At 39.1% G+C, this 13,345-nt stretch overlaps 1 protein-coding gene across 3 annotated transcripts in view; it reads right to left on the minus strand.

The window, feature by feature from the left end:
* Positions 1 to 2,299: 2,299 nt before the first annotated feature.
* The window catches only part of exoc2 (exocyst complex component 2), a 107,217-nt gene continuing 96,171 nt past the window's right edge, over positions 2,300 to 13,345 (minus strand). For all 3 annotated transcript variants that reach the window (XM_069190917.1, XM_069190915.1, XM_069190916.1), the window contains 5 exons: positions 8,938 to 8,993; positions 8,105 to 8,227; positions 6,950 to 7,011; positions 4,961 to 5,020; positions 2,300 to 3,339 (listed from right to left, as the gene is read on the minus strand). In XM_069190917.1, coding sequence (XP_069047018.1) covers positions 3,246 to 3,339; positions 4,961 to 5,020; positions 6,950 to 7,011; positions 8,105 to 8,227; positions 8,938 to 8,993 — 395 coding nt within the window. In that variant the 3' untranslated portion in view covers positions 2,300 to 3,245. The remainder of the gene's footprint in view (positions 3,340 to 4,960; positions 5,021 to 6,949; positions 7,012 to 8,104; positions 8,228 to 8,937; positions 8,994 to 13,345) is intronic.

The raw sequence follows: 13,345 nt of genomic DNA on the forward strand, positions 1-13,345 counted from the left end.
CATCTGCAAGGGGCAATATGCAATGAAGAAACTTACATTTTTTTCTGTATCCACCTTTGTGAGTCCATTATTGAAACTGGTAATTCTACACTGATCATTTCCATTTGACGTAACCACTGCTTTTTGAGTGTTGCTGAACAGCTTCATTATCAGTTCCAAACTAGCGAGTTTAAAAAGGAGAACCCTAATTACCAAGTGCTCACTCATGTTAATAACACACTTTAAATGGAACACCACTACTAAATTGTTTCTCTAAATCTCAGTGGGATATATACCTTTCTGATCAACCTTTTCCCAACTGAGTAGGTGGGAACCTTTGGTGACAGAACTGAAAAAAAAAATCAAATTTCCCCTTGGTTTTTAAGCAAAGATAACTAGATTATCACACAACTAACTGTGTGTTCACCACTACAACAGGGTTGTGTTGCAAGTGGATCTCTATTCTTTGGAGTAAGAAGAGAAATAAAATCCTTAATAAGGATCATGTGAGTAGTTGCAATGATTGAACGAAGGCTTATAATCTTTTTCATGAAAAGTAAATGATTTTTGGATCCACTTCATGAGACCAGAATGTAAAATGCTATTTCGTTTACTGCAGTGCGTTGAAATAAAGCAAAGAAGATGCAAATAGTCCCCATCACCTCATAGTATACCTGCTCCTTTCTCTGCTGTTGCTCAAATATGATACATGACTGAATTTAGTTCTATCAGGCACACTTTCTGAAGAACAACAGCTCACCAGCTTAAACAGCAGATGAGAAAGGGTAGGAATGCATACTTGACAGCCAAATGCAAGTACTTTAGTTGGGTGTTCAGAGCTCTGCTTTACTTAAAAAAATCTGCTCTTGTTCTCTGCTTGTACTTAAACTTTTGTTTGGTGTTAGAACTGTGTTTGATGCAGTTCATGACACCACAGTGCAATGTTCCCTCTAATTTGTAATGGCCCGTGTGCGCAAAAATGTCAAGTTGTGCAATTTTTTTTCCCAGTGACAAACACTTGTGTGCACTAAATTGAGTGTATGTAAAATTGTAAACCTGAAATTATTTTTAATATAGTCATTCTCATAGAAACATAGAGGTCCAAAAGACCGGGACAGTGATTCAGCGAGCCCAGTCATAGTGTCGAGCGAGCAGGTGCAGGGAGGTTCGAGACTACGAGAGCAGAGGTATCGATGATCCAGCAGCAGTAATAATGCACACCGCCAAGTTGGGCCTCTTGCAGCCAGTCTCATGTGCTCAATTGAGCATTTTTAAATTGACAACCATGTCTGTTTTATTTTTTTTTAATTCAATTTTTTGTGCGCAGTTCAATTTCCTGTATGCACTGATTTCATAACCTGTGTGCATGCGCACACGCGCACGGCTCAGAGGGAACACTGCCAGAGTGAGCGTGCAAAAAAAAGAACTCGGGATTTAAAATAAAAAAAAAACAACTCAACACGTGAACTGCTGACATTTATTCATATCATCACATTTAAATTACTTGCTTTTGACTATGGCTGGATGCGCATGTATTTTAGAAAGTGCTAAGCAGCACTGAGTGGGTGCTTCTACATGCTAACCCTCAGCACTGCAGTTACTTAAGCCCCAAACATGCCATCCTATCAGGATGGCACCCTGTGTCTTCAGTTAGTGTACTAGGAGTCTTCTAGTCTTCTCCAAACTGGCACTGCCGAGTAACTGTCCAACAGTTGAAACCCACCTAAATCAATATATGTTCAATGTATATATAAATACATTCTTACCGCATGAAAAAACATTTGCAGATATGTATATCTGTAATTTTTTTCTCCTTGATTTAAATGGTTAATACGCTTTTTATCAGTCAGCTTATGCTAAACTAATTCTCCTTGCTGTGTATGTGTAGGGGGGAGGTTCTAGAGAATCAGATTTCTTTTTATCTCTATGTTATATCTATGTTAACAGTTAAAAGACTTCTTAGTCTGTATTTTACAGAAGGGAGGTTAAACCGGGGCTACAAGAAATAAATCAGAGGGACAGTCGACTTACAAAACCAATAGTCTACTGGGAGGCTGCCGTAGAAGGCATGTTTGTAAAGGTGTGTGGTGTTGCACTGCTCTCCAATGTCTCTGTGAAATTTACCGATTCAAAACGTTTTGCCGAGCTTCTTCTTTTTTTTAAATGACACATTCATCACATTGATTGTGATATTTCTGAATTTTGTATCCATGTCATAGGCAGCAACGAAATGTGCAGGTTAATCTGCATGAAACAGAAACATCCTTGCAATACACTCAGTTATTTTTAAGGAATCTAAAGTTAGACAGTGCACCCATCGTTCAGTCATCTATATTGTTTATTATAAATTGCTGCAGTTTAGTTGTCATTCTTCCGATGCACAAAAAAGGATAAACATAAAATTACGATTGCAAAATGAAAAGGTAAAGATCCACAGGACTTTGAAATGATCGTAGAGGAGGATGAAAACTTAGTAACAGTAACAACTTACTAAGCGGTACTTAGTAACAACACAAGCAGTATGAGAAGTCTCCTGGGAGGAAATGAATGTACAGAAATATCATTGCATTCCATGGTTTCAGGTTTATCTGCTGCAGAGTAGCAATGTCTCTCATTTTACCTTGAAGATAAAAACCTACTTACTTTAAGTGAAAAACAAAGTAATAAAAAAACACCTCTGGATATTTTCCAAATTGAATACAAGAAGTTTTTTTTTCCCCTGGAGACTTAAGAGATTGTTTATGGATGTACTGAGATTTTTCCATTGTAAACTGTTATTTAAGTTATCAGAAAAACCACAAGTAGCTTCTTGAGGGTAGGGAACAAATACAAATGAGCTTACTGTCATCTAATGGAAAGTGGTCGGTTGGTTACTGGCTTCTAGTGAACTTGTGGACTAGTGAAATCTGCCAGCTTTTGCAGCTCTAAGACAAACATGCAATTGATTTTCAAGCAAACGCATAGTTAAAGGAGACCTTTTTTCACTCAAAACTGAAGAGTTTAACAGCTGCTTATGAAGCCACCACAACTACACCTTAATCACACATACAGTATGTTTCAGTGCTAAATAAAGCTTTTATGTGAACTTTTTAATTTCTACTACTAATGAAGAGATTAAATCTGAAATATTGTTAGGTTCACCAATTTGAATTGGTGTGAATGAATGGCAGAATGACAGAAATCATACGGTTTAATAGCAGATTGATGTACATTTTCTTCAGCATCACAGGAGTGAAATGTGTACGTGAGGCACAATGGTACAGTAACTATGTTTTTACTGGGAGAACAGAGAGAGGTTGAAAGCAAGTCAGCTGCAAATACATGCTGCTCTTAAACTTGTTGAGCTGTTCCTCCAGTAACCTATTGAAAGAGAGAGAGAGAGAGAATGTGTTTACAAAGAGCTCATTCAAAAAATATCAATCTTCAGAATCAAGCGTCTTTATAGCAATTCTTTTCTGGGGCTGTAAGGTAAGTCATTCATTTCCAGAGCAGAATTTTTCATTTTTTCCATTTATATAGGACTTTCATTAAATTGCACGACAGTCTTCTTCAAGAAGAAGAACACATCCATAAAATAGCACACAATCCCAAGTGAACGTTTATTATTACATAGACTAATACATAAACCTTAAATGATTCCCCTTCAATATGTAGAGTCAATCCACAATCACGACATTATCAACATTTAAATGTTGAAACATAAAGGTGTATAAACCTAAATTTCTGAATCTCTCAAATTAAAACTGCAATGTGCCTTGTGGATGTGATATATAAAGGAGTATTTTTCCATTACGTTCACTGTGATGATTTGACTATTCCCTGTAATGTTCTTTGACCTGAGAGATACAGAAACAGCTTTCAAATGTTTTTTTAACAAAACGACTGCAGACTGAACTGGAACATTACCAGTGAAGGTATCACATTTAATAACAGTAAAAAAAATCACTCTGGATTGAATAGCATTGCATGGGTATGCTTGTCTTCTCATCTTTGCGATGCTACTTTGTTTTTTTCAATGATGGGCTGTCTTACCACATCTTCTCCTTATACTGTTGCCAAGCTAGCAGTGTACTGCACAACTAAAACCTTGAACCAGGAAAAACAACAGAGGTAACAATCACATTTATAGTTCAGACCTGGCAAAGAAAGGACGTGAAACTGCAGCATAATGCAATGGAAAAAAAGCTCATCGTGCGGAAGTGAGGCGAGAAAGAGAGAGATCACTGAAGCCCATTGCTGAAGCATGGTGTGCACAGCTCCAGGCCTGAAACAATTCTGCTGATGACCTGACTGAACCCTTATTCCAATTAACAGGCTTTTTTTCTACTAGAATGCCTGGGATTTCATTTTACTTAACTGCATTGAATGCAATTGCTAAAAGGCCACTCTAACATTGAAGAGGTCTGACAACAGTCATACAGTTGACATCAATCCTAATTCAGTGAATCGTGGGTGCAATGGTCCACCTGAGAGCCAGCAGGTGTGTGGGCCTTCAGGATCAGCACTGGAGAGCCCTGGTGCAGAGCCCTGGTGCAGAGCCCTGGTGCAGAGCCCTGGTGCAGAGCCCTGGTGCATCCCTAAGGGGCCAATTCCACCTCTGTTCCTAATGGCCTAACTGAGCTAATGATGAACTTCACTGAACTAATTTAACAGCTTTCAAAGCTGATAGCTGTTGATGATGTAAAGACACTGGAGTTGTGCTCTTGTGTTCTAGAGGACAGGATTTGAAAAAAGGAAACATAAGCTAAACAGCTGGTAAATCAGCAAATAAGAGGAGAAGAGAAAAAAATAACAAAGTTATTACCGTACGATACAAAATACCGAGATTAGTTTTGTATAAGCTGCAAAGCTCAGAAAACTTCTCATTTACGAGACCACAACGTCACTTCTTAAAACGTGATGTACTGTATAGCTGCTCCTCACTTAAACAACGATGTCAGTGACAGGCTGTGAAACGCAAAGTGCAATTCGAGATTCTTACTTTTTGTCTGCTCCACTGTGCAGCTGGGGTAAGACTTCTAGAGCTTGCTTGAAGCTACGGCTGCAAGCACACAAGAGGTTGGTAAAATACTGAGAAGTTGAAGGGAGGGTAAGTACTACACACAGTAAATTAAAGTGGATCAATGAAGTAGAGGGCTTAGACACCAAGGAACGATTGCTGTGTGAAGAAACGCAAGTCCTGCTGCTGCAATGTCAGATGTTAAGCTTCAATTTAAGCCCTAAACCAGGCCTATACACTCTATATTGTATGTATAGAGTTTTTACAAAATGTTTAAGGGGACACCATTCCAGGAGTAAATTGCCTCAGGAGGTCTGTGACAAATGGAAGTACGAAAAGTTTAAGATCGTTATATGGTACGTGCCTAAATCCATCACTCAAGCAAAGCTGAAGTGGTCATTTGTTCTGTATAAACATGGTCCACATTATTGCATAACGTGCAGTTGCTTTCAAAACTTGGGAAAAGCACAAAATTCTTCCCTCTTCATCTCTGTAGTCCCTAGGTTTACTTGAAACTCCGCATCCCAGAACAGGCGACTGCTTCATCTATAAAAATAAGCAGCTGCCTTCTTCAATACAGAAGAACCGTGTGCACGTTAAGAGATACGTCACATTGAGAAGTATATTTGAATCAGTCCTTAAATATGGGAAAGAAAGTGCTTGTAAACTTTTCCAGTAATGAGAAGAAAGTAGCTGCATGGTCCGAGAAACACAGAGGCATAACTGAGGCAACCCAGAAAGAGGTTCCTCTCATCCCCAGTAAACACAGGGATCAGAACAAACAGGGACGAACACTATCAATTGGTCTTTCAATATCTTCCTTCCTCTTGGTACGCGTTTTTTTAAACGTTTAAACGGTATGGTGCAGTCTTTGCTGAAGCGTTAAACCTGCACTGTCACGACGAAATTTCATCCGCCGTTTTGACAGCTTAAAGGGCTCTGTATTCCTTGGAGCGCCTCTCTAAAATGAAAGGATGTTCCTGCTAATTCAAGAACTTATCCCCAAAAATATATGTAAAGAATCATATTAAGGGTGCTTTAATAGCACAACAGAGGTGCGCAGAAACATTCTCAACTGCCAGTGCCGCAGCTCTGCAGTTGTAAAAATAGCACAGTTTACAGTTAACAGGTACTGCATCACACACAGGAGGCCTGAGCTCTGGAGAGAACAGTTTCACTTCCCATCGATACAACAGGAGGTTGTCTGTGTGTGATCTGGGACACAGGGAAGAGGCTAACCTCAGAACCAGATACATCCAGAGGACCATGAGACTCATCTGAGACCTAACCAAAGAGCAACCTGCAGCTCACGAAAGTCCAGCTAAAGGCTACTTTCGTTATATTTTGAGGGAGTAAAGTATATTAGCACTTATTGCTTAGAATACTCATGCTTGAGCATGTAATGTACAAAAACCTGTATATTACAATGGAAAATACTAACAGAAAGCCATCACTGGCATAGGATAAAAAAAAGTATCTCATAATTCACATAAATATACCCGTGAAGTGTGTATAAATAGCCCGAAAATAATGCTAGAGCACCAGCCTTTTTAAGGGAATGCAGAAAACAGCAGTTCATTATAATAGGCACAGCACATTTTCAGCAAAATTCAAATAATGAATACCCTTTATTACAACGAGCATCCCCTAAACAACTCCTTCTGGTTTTTGAAATATGCAGTAGAAAAATGAGAAGCGAAAACATCATTTTTTATTTCTTTAAAAAACAAACAAATAAGGAAATAACATACAGTAAAACACTGAATATAAAACAAAAACAGCAGTGAACAGTTGTGTTGTAATGCAAGATCACTGCATGAAGCTGAATCCTATTGATGGGATAATGGTTTTAAAAATGTTCTGACTATAAACTATAGTATGTTTTTTATGGTCAGAAAAGGTTTTGATAACGATGATGTTTTTGGTTTGTGCTTCTGGATCTGTGAAGCTAGAGAGTCTTACTCATCTTACCTGCTGTCTGGGGTTAGGTAGTACGTTATGGCATCTTTCAGGGAACAGATTTCCAGCCGTGCCTGGAGAAAAGGTCGATACAGAAAACGATAAAACGTTTCATCCACAACAGATCAGGCAATGGAAAGGACACTGATTGCTATACAGAGATATGATTAATGGGGACTACTGTGTGTGCCATTATCAGGCATGTTTTGTGGGACTCTTTCAGCAGGCAAACACATAACTTGGTGAACCAAAGGCAGTTTTCTCAGAAATAAAAACACTTAAGACAAACGCAAAGATAAGTTGCCAAAGGAGGAACCAAACACATTTCTCAAGTGGATAGGTGTCAGGTTAACAGGAAATTAGTTTGTAGATTTTTTCCAGTTTGCATGATTTCACGATGCTATCCCACCTGCAATTTTTTCAGGTGAATTTTAAGTTTAACATTAGCAAATGTTTTGTGACTAGAAGATAATGCATGGTATTTTAATAAAACACTGTCTGGTAGATTTAATTGCCAAGTTCAAGACTGAACCTGAAGCTTTACAGAAGATATGTGAATATGACACAATACATTAAGCATGTAAAAACATCTGTAACCAAATGTACACTTTTGGCCTAATGTGTCACTGTAACTCCACTATCAATGAAGAAATCTTCAACACGGATGGGACCCAGGGTATTAGAAATCAGATACAATAATCAACTGATAATCTTTCATAGTGCTCTGTGTAACCTAGAATCAATTGATTCAAGCTCCAAATTCCTGGGACAACCCTGCCTACTGCACATATCTTCTCATCACCCCAATAAATGGTTTGGACGGACAGTGCATGAAACACTGGACCTCGTTTGTGTCAATGCTGCAGCTCAAATACATCGAACTTTAACCCAGCTGCAGGATGAAACCTCAGTAATTTTCAGTGTTGATACACACACTCCTCTGACTGCCAGAGCCCAGCTAATTTACTAAGTGCTTCGAGACAAAAGCTCTGTAAATCTAGCGACCGCAATTCCCACTTGAATCACTGCAGAGTAAAGATCTTCAGCGCCACCAAGTAAAGCCAAGCCGAGCTTCGAGTGAGAAGCCTGGTTCAGGCACCCCTTTTCTAGGGGTCCCTCCCTGGGGGGGCCAGCCTCGGAATTTGAGGACTGAAGTGGAAGGGGTACCTGCAGAGCCCCATTCTTGCTGAAGGAGGACACACACTGCATCAGACGGCTCATCTCCTCGGCCACTGCCTCCACGATGCGGGACAGCACCCGCGGGACCAGCTCTTTGGAAACCGTGAACACCTGAGGGGTTAGAGCATTATTTTTGTTGCTGAACACATTTCTGCTGCTGGTTCAGGTCGGTCCGTGGAGACATTAGGCAACAGGTACGTCCGGCAGCGGTTTTATTCCGACTGTACAGTATAGTAAGGCACGCTGTTACCAAGGGAATCGTCTTGTCAACATTGAAACTCTTCAGGGTTTTGAAGTAACTCAAAGGGGTTTCGGATCAGAATTAGCAGCTGAAAAATGTTAAAAGCTAAAAAATGTGCAAACCTACGGGGGCCCCCAAAAAAACCCCTTCAACTGTATAAAAATATAGATCTGGCGTGATGTTAGAAACTTCTTAAGGTCCGTTTTGTGTTTTGCAGAGTAAAAAAAGAGACGAGAGTCACATGTCATCCAGCCATGTCATTTTACAGTCTGATACAGTCAAAGGTTTCTATCAAGCCAACTTCGAATTTACCGCAATCCTAAAGGTAAAGCATAGTACAAATTTGTAATGTAGATATACATGAGGAAAGTAACCTCTGCATTCTTTAATGAACGAGAAAGCTGAATGTGACTCTCTTAGATCCTGTTTAAGAAACATAGGGTACAAGGTTGACTTTACCCTGGACAGGTCACCACTCAGTCTCTGGGCACAAGAACGCACACACAGAAAAGCACAAAGGGACAATTTAGTGACTAATCTTCACAAGCACGAGATTGCCTATAGAAAACATATTTCTTACCTCTGCGTGAACAGTGATGATATTCACTAAAGCTTCCTTCAGGTAGTTTCTTACACCTGCAGAGAGAGTTCCACAAACTGGTCACCTGCCTCTGTCTACATGTGCAGAACAACACAGAAATGGACCATTGAAGACACTTTAATCAAAGAGACAGACTGAACAAAACAGTCCTTTCAGCAAGGCATATCTGCACAATGGAATATAAAAGAGAATTCTCCACTGTCTAGAAATGTGCAACATGAGCTTCTTATACATTGTCTTTATATAGGTTTAAAAATTAAATATAATGGTAATTAGAGAAGAAACCAAAGACTCTGGAAATAAATGTACAATAGAGTAGTTGAGGAGTTTATTGCCACTGGATTATGTACATTGGAATTCTTATTTGAGCTGATCTCACGGGATATAGACAGTACTGCAGACAACACTGCACAATGTAGACAGTATATAAATAAAAAATAATAAAAACAGAACAATAAATATGTAGTACTGTAGAAAACATGGGAGACCATGCAAAAAGTGCACAGTGCAGATGTGTATTGAGTCTGAGGCATTGCAATTAGCTGTTGAGGATGGGTACTGCGGTAGGGTAGAAATGTTTCTCATTATTATCACAGGTGAATTTCAGCTGTCATCCCTGCTATGTTTTTATTTGCCTAGCTGGTCATTCCTGTGAAAATCTATGATATAAAAAAGAAGGTACAATCTATTTCTAAAACTGTCCACCTCATGTCTTTTTGCAGCATCTATAAGGTTGAAAAGGAACAAGTAATAGGTACTGTATATTCCATGCTGAAAAGAGAAGAAAGAAATCACAACGTTTCAGCTGTGGAGCCTTCTTCGGGTGTCAATATGGTGTTTACAAGTATGTAATTAATACAAACCTGGAGTGAAGATCACAGTAAAAAGAAAGACTATTTAAATAAGAATAGTATTTAATTCAGAAAACTTAAAGCAACGAAAGTTACCACAGGTTTGTTGTAGCGGAAACTGATCAAGCTATCTGGTGAAAGTCCCATATCCTTGCAGCCGTGGTTCATATGGTCAAATGTTCCTCTTTCTTTATACGTAACAACACAAGGGACAATGCACACAGAGGAAAAACCTCTGTATTTCAAACCACAGTGCTTAAGAACATACAGAAGGACATGCTACCTTAAGTAACTTAATATTGTGATCAAATGAAAATGGCAAAAAAAAGCATAGACACATACAACACATAAGCAACACGAAGAAGTTCACAGTTAACAAAAAAGCTCCTTGTTTTGAAACAAATCAAATTATTACACATACATATGGTGCAAATACAGTCACAAAGACACAGAAAAACAGATAATTCCTATAGACAAGACGACAGCTTGATAAACAGTTTTTAGTGTGTGTCAGTATGATTACTCATCTTTGCATTCACAGCCTCGGATAAAGGACATTATTCTGGTGATGTTATTTTGGAAGTTATGTTACATGTGTTAAAAACTAATTGTGCTCTTTTTTGGTAGTTATCACATCACTCAGTAAATGGAGTGTACTTCAAATGTTATGTATGAAATTATACGATAATTGCATTTTAATATTTCATATTTCAATCTCTTCCAGGTGATGGACATATTTGCGACTCTGCAGAGGAAATAAAATGAAACTCTTCTTTTTCTAGGATGGTCTCTGCTCAGACTCTTTTTTAAATGACTTTGAAGAAGAAAAAAAAATACAGGCATACTTTGGACTTAACTGAACAATTTGCTTGTCTTACCTGATTGATTATTTTTTTAGAGAAAAGTGAAAAGTCTCATATATACTTGAAACCAGGAGAGAAGTCCTGTCTTTTTTTGAAGCGTCCAAAGTGTCTCACATTGATCACAACTTCCTTTAAATCAAAACCACAAGAGTTTCACCTTAACTTTGCACTGCACTGAAGCTATACCAAAAAACTTAACCATGCCATATGAATCCGGTTTAATCATTTGATATACACTTTGCTGTAATGTTCAAAATTCCCAGTGCCTGGGTCCTCTGGCATTAAGATGAAATTCAAAATCTTAATATGGGCTTCCAGCACATACAGTATCAGGTCACGGAACTATACTGGCACAAAACTGAATTGGACTTTTTGGTAAAGTAACAGGCCTGTTTAACACAGGAATCTCACACTACAAGAGAAGGCTACCTTATTAAGCATGGCCACATCTCATGGGCAATACAGCATTATTTTTCCTTATGACATATATACTCATCTGCATTAGAAGACCACTGCAGGTGAGCAAGGTGTCACTTTTTCAAGTTGTTTTTTTTAAACGCCGGTGTTGCTACTCCACAAACAGCACAGATCCGAAGGGCAGTAGTGGACAGGACTAATATTCTGCATGGAGTGTAATTACATCATCCCACAATATCGTCTCACTTTGTGCCATTTAAGAAACATGAAACAAAATCCAAGACAGGGAAAAAAATGACAAATTCTTAACTTTATGAACAGGAAGGTCTTTGCCGACTCTCACAATTTTGTAGGTTTCTCTACAGTGAAAAGATTTGAAATTGATGAGAAATATAATGAAGGGGCATAGAATGAAGTTTTCAACATTTCGTAAACCTGAGCTGAAGTCTCTCCTGGCAGGCCACAAAAAATTAATCTAAAAACCCTAGCAGCATCCCGGATTCTAGTTAGACAAGACCAGGGCTACACACAATTGGGTGACTCTATACAGCATCACTTCCCAACTCTGGCATTGGGGAACCTCCTGTCTCTTCTGCTTTTTGTGCCACACGAGATCTTAATGGCTAATGACATTAAAAAAAAAAATTTGGCTTAAGTTTAAGTTAAATAGGATAAATGGTATGAACCCTGTACCACTTTCTGAATTTTTCCGAACTCGATCAAGATTAAGATTAAGCTCCCCAGACAGAAGAAAGGGAGCAACTCCTATTAAAGGAGTTGAGGAAAAACCGCAACAAGCTCTGTATGATGAAGCTGTGGGAAAAAGACACTTGCAGTGGGGCATCTTTGAAACCGAGGACCCAGGCAAACAAAAGACTAGACAAGCAATCAGATCTGTTGAAGGTATCAATTAGTGCCAGCGATCAACAGGCAAGCTTGAGTGAAAATCAGACCACACAGGGGTCCCTCTAGGACCAGGGCTGGGAACCACTAAACTGTAAAGTATATAATCAGTATGTGTGCTAAGCTGTTGTTGCAAGCATGAAGGGACTGTAGAACTGTGCTGGTGGGATCACAGGCTTGACCCATGCAGAGAAAGTGAAAAGATCACTTTATTGGCCACATACAATTTCTTGCATTAGGAATTTGTCTTTTTGCATACCCCAGCTTGATCTCCATGAGACACAGACACACAGACAGGGAGAGAAGCTTGGGGTCAGAGTACAGTGTCAGCCATTTATACGGCGCTCCTGGAGCAGTTGGGGTGAAGGGCCTTGCTCAGGGGCCCAACGGAGTAGGATTCCTCTGTCGGACGCGGGATTTGAACCAGTAACCTTCCAGCCACAGGCGCAGATCCTGAGCCACAGAGCCACTGCTCTGCCCTTAAAGGATGGAGAAATCCTAATAGACTCATTTTTGTGAGCTCAGATAAGACAGCAGAGGAGACTCCCAAGATAAAACTTACAGACACTGAGCTTGCATGGCAACAGTACCCGGTAATGGAAAAAGCAGAAACGTTCTTCATTCACTATACACTCAGAAGACAGAATGACCGGTTAAAAAGCCAAAGTCTCATCCACTACTGCAGGGGCACGTGCAAGAATGAGCATGAGGATATTAACAATCAGAAAAATCACTATCCATCAATACTCTCATTCTTTTGCTGCTTATCCTTTACCTCACAGGTGCTCAAGTAATTCTGATATTATTAAGCTGATTTGTTCTCTTTTGTTCACCACAAGGAAACCTTTGGGAGTTTGCACCTAACAATGAAAGTTTCCAGTTTTCTATATTTACATCTGTATTTCCTATCTTCAGACTGAATAACCTTCTAATTTCCCAGTACTATAGTCTCTTTGGGTCTTTTGCCCCTATGCCTACTAATGTATTTGCTTGGTTTCTGAGTCTTACATGTCTCATCTGTAATTCCTGCACAGCTAAAGCAAAATCATCCTGAGCTGTTCAACAGGGTACAATTCTGAAAAGATTTGCTTACAGAAACGAAGCTGCAGTCAAACTTGTTAGGGATATTTAGAAACCCAAAAGTTTCTACTGTCAACGATACACATGCCTGATTTCCATTACTCAGTCACCGATACATGGACTTTTATCTTTAAGAATGTATTGGAAAAAATAACTAAAAAATGTATGTTGTTTTGATGCTAACTGAGAAAATGTCTTTGATCTAGCAAACTAATTAAGTTGCAGGTTGCACACTACACTCAGGTCTGAACAATTGGTGCTTACCAACATACA

Source organism: Lepisosteus oculatus, chromosome 6, assembly GCF_040954835.1.
Source record: "Lepisosteus oculatus isolate fLepOcu1 chromosome 6, fLepOcu1.hap2, whole genome shotgun sequence".
Classification (NCBI taxonomy): domain Eukaryota; kingdom Metazoa; phylum Chordata; class Actinopteri; order Semionotiformes; family Lepisosteidae; genus Lepisosteus; species Lepisosteus oculatus.